Source organism: Nicotiana tomentosiformis, chromosome 1 (genome assembly GCF_000390325.3).
Source record: "Nicotiana tomentosiformis chromosome 1, ASM39032v3, whole genome shotgun sequence".
NCBI classification, from domain to species: domain Eukaryota; kingdom Viridiplantae; phylum Streptophyta; class Magnoliopsida; order Solanales; family Solanaceae; genus Nicotiana; species Nicotiana tomentosiformis.
Genome location: NC_090812.1, coordinates 58,325,924 through 58,327,025, shown reverse-complemented (window position 1 = coordinate 58,327,025; position 1,102 = coordinate 58,325,924). Strand labels below are relative to the sequence as shown.

Genomic DNA, 1,102 nt, shown 5'->3' with positions numbered 1-1,102 from the left:
TGCCCGTTCTGGTCCCACCAGAGCTAGGAAGACCAATGTTGCTTTATTTGTCCGTACTAGATGGAGCTTTCGGTTGCGTTTTGGGAAAACATGATGAAACTGGAAGAAAGGAGCATGCAATATATTATTTGAGCAAGGAATTCACACCCTACGAAGCCTAGTACTCTTTGCTGGAATGCACCTGCTGTGCTTTGACATGGATAGCTTAAAGGTTGAGGCATTATTTCTGTGCATACACTACATATCTCATATCGAGGATGGATATACTGAAATATATCTTTCAGAAGCCCATGCCTGCAGGTAAGCTAGCAAAGTGGCAAATATTGCTGAGCGAGTTTGACATTGTCTATGTAACTCAGAAGGCTGTCAAAGGGCAAACATTGACGGATCATCTGGCAGAAAATCCCGTAGATGGAGAATACGAACCATTGAAAATGTATTTTCCCGATGAGGAGGTGTCATTCATGGGAGAAGATATCACTGAAGCATATGATGGTTGGAGAATGTTCTTCGACGGAGCAGCAAACTTCAAAGGAGTAGGTATCAGAGTTGTTTTGGTATTAGAAACCGTCCAATACTATCTGGTATCTACAAAACTCAGGTTTCCATGCACCAACAATATGGAAGAATATGAGGCTTGCATCTTGGGACTCATGTTGGCCATTGACATGAATGTTCAGGAGCTGCTGGTAATTGGAGATTTTGGTGCATCAGGTTTTAGGAGAATGGGATACAAAGAACACCAAAATATTGCCATATTTGCACTGTGTACAAGATCTGATCAAAAGGTTCATAAATATAGAATTCAAACATGTTCTGAGAGTTCAAAATGAGTTCACAGATGCATTGGCCACTCTATCTTCCATGATATAACACCCAGACAAGAACTTCATCGATCCTGTCCCAATAGGAATTCATAAACATCCAGCTGATTGTGCTCATGTTGAAGAAGAGAGAGATGGAAATTCGTGGTTCCACGACATCAAGGAATATTTGGAAAAAGGAGAATATCCAGAGCACTCTACCCATACTCAAAAGCGCACGCTTTTGAAATTATCCAACCATTTCTTTCAAAGCGGAGGAATTCTGTATAGAAGAACTC

General features: G+C 41.0%; 1 protein-coding gene across 1 annotated transcript; it reads left to right on the top strand.

Moving 5' to 3' along the window:
- Positions 1-257: 257 nt before the first annotated feature.
- Positions 258-873, top strand: LOC138906609 (uncharacterized). Its single transcript, XM_070195771.1, has 2 exons — positions 258-584; positions 715-873. Exons 1-2 carry the CDS (start codon positions 258-260, stop codon positions 871-873), a joined length of 486 nt encoding a protein of 161 aa, XP_070051872.1.
- Positions 874-1,102: the final 229 nt, after the last annotated feature.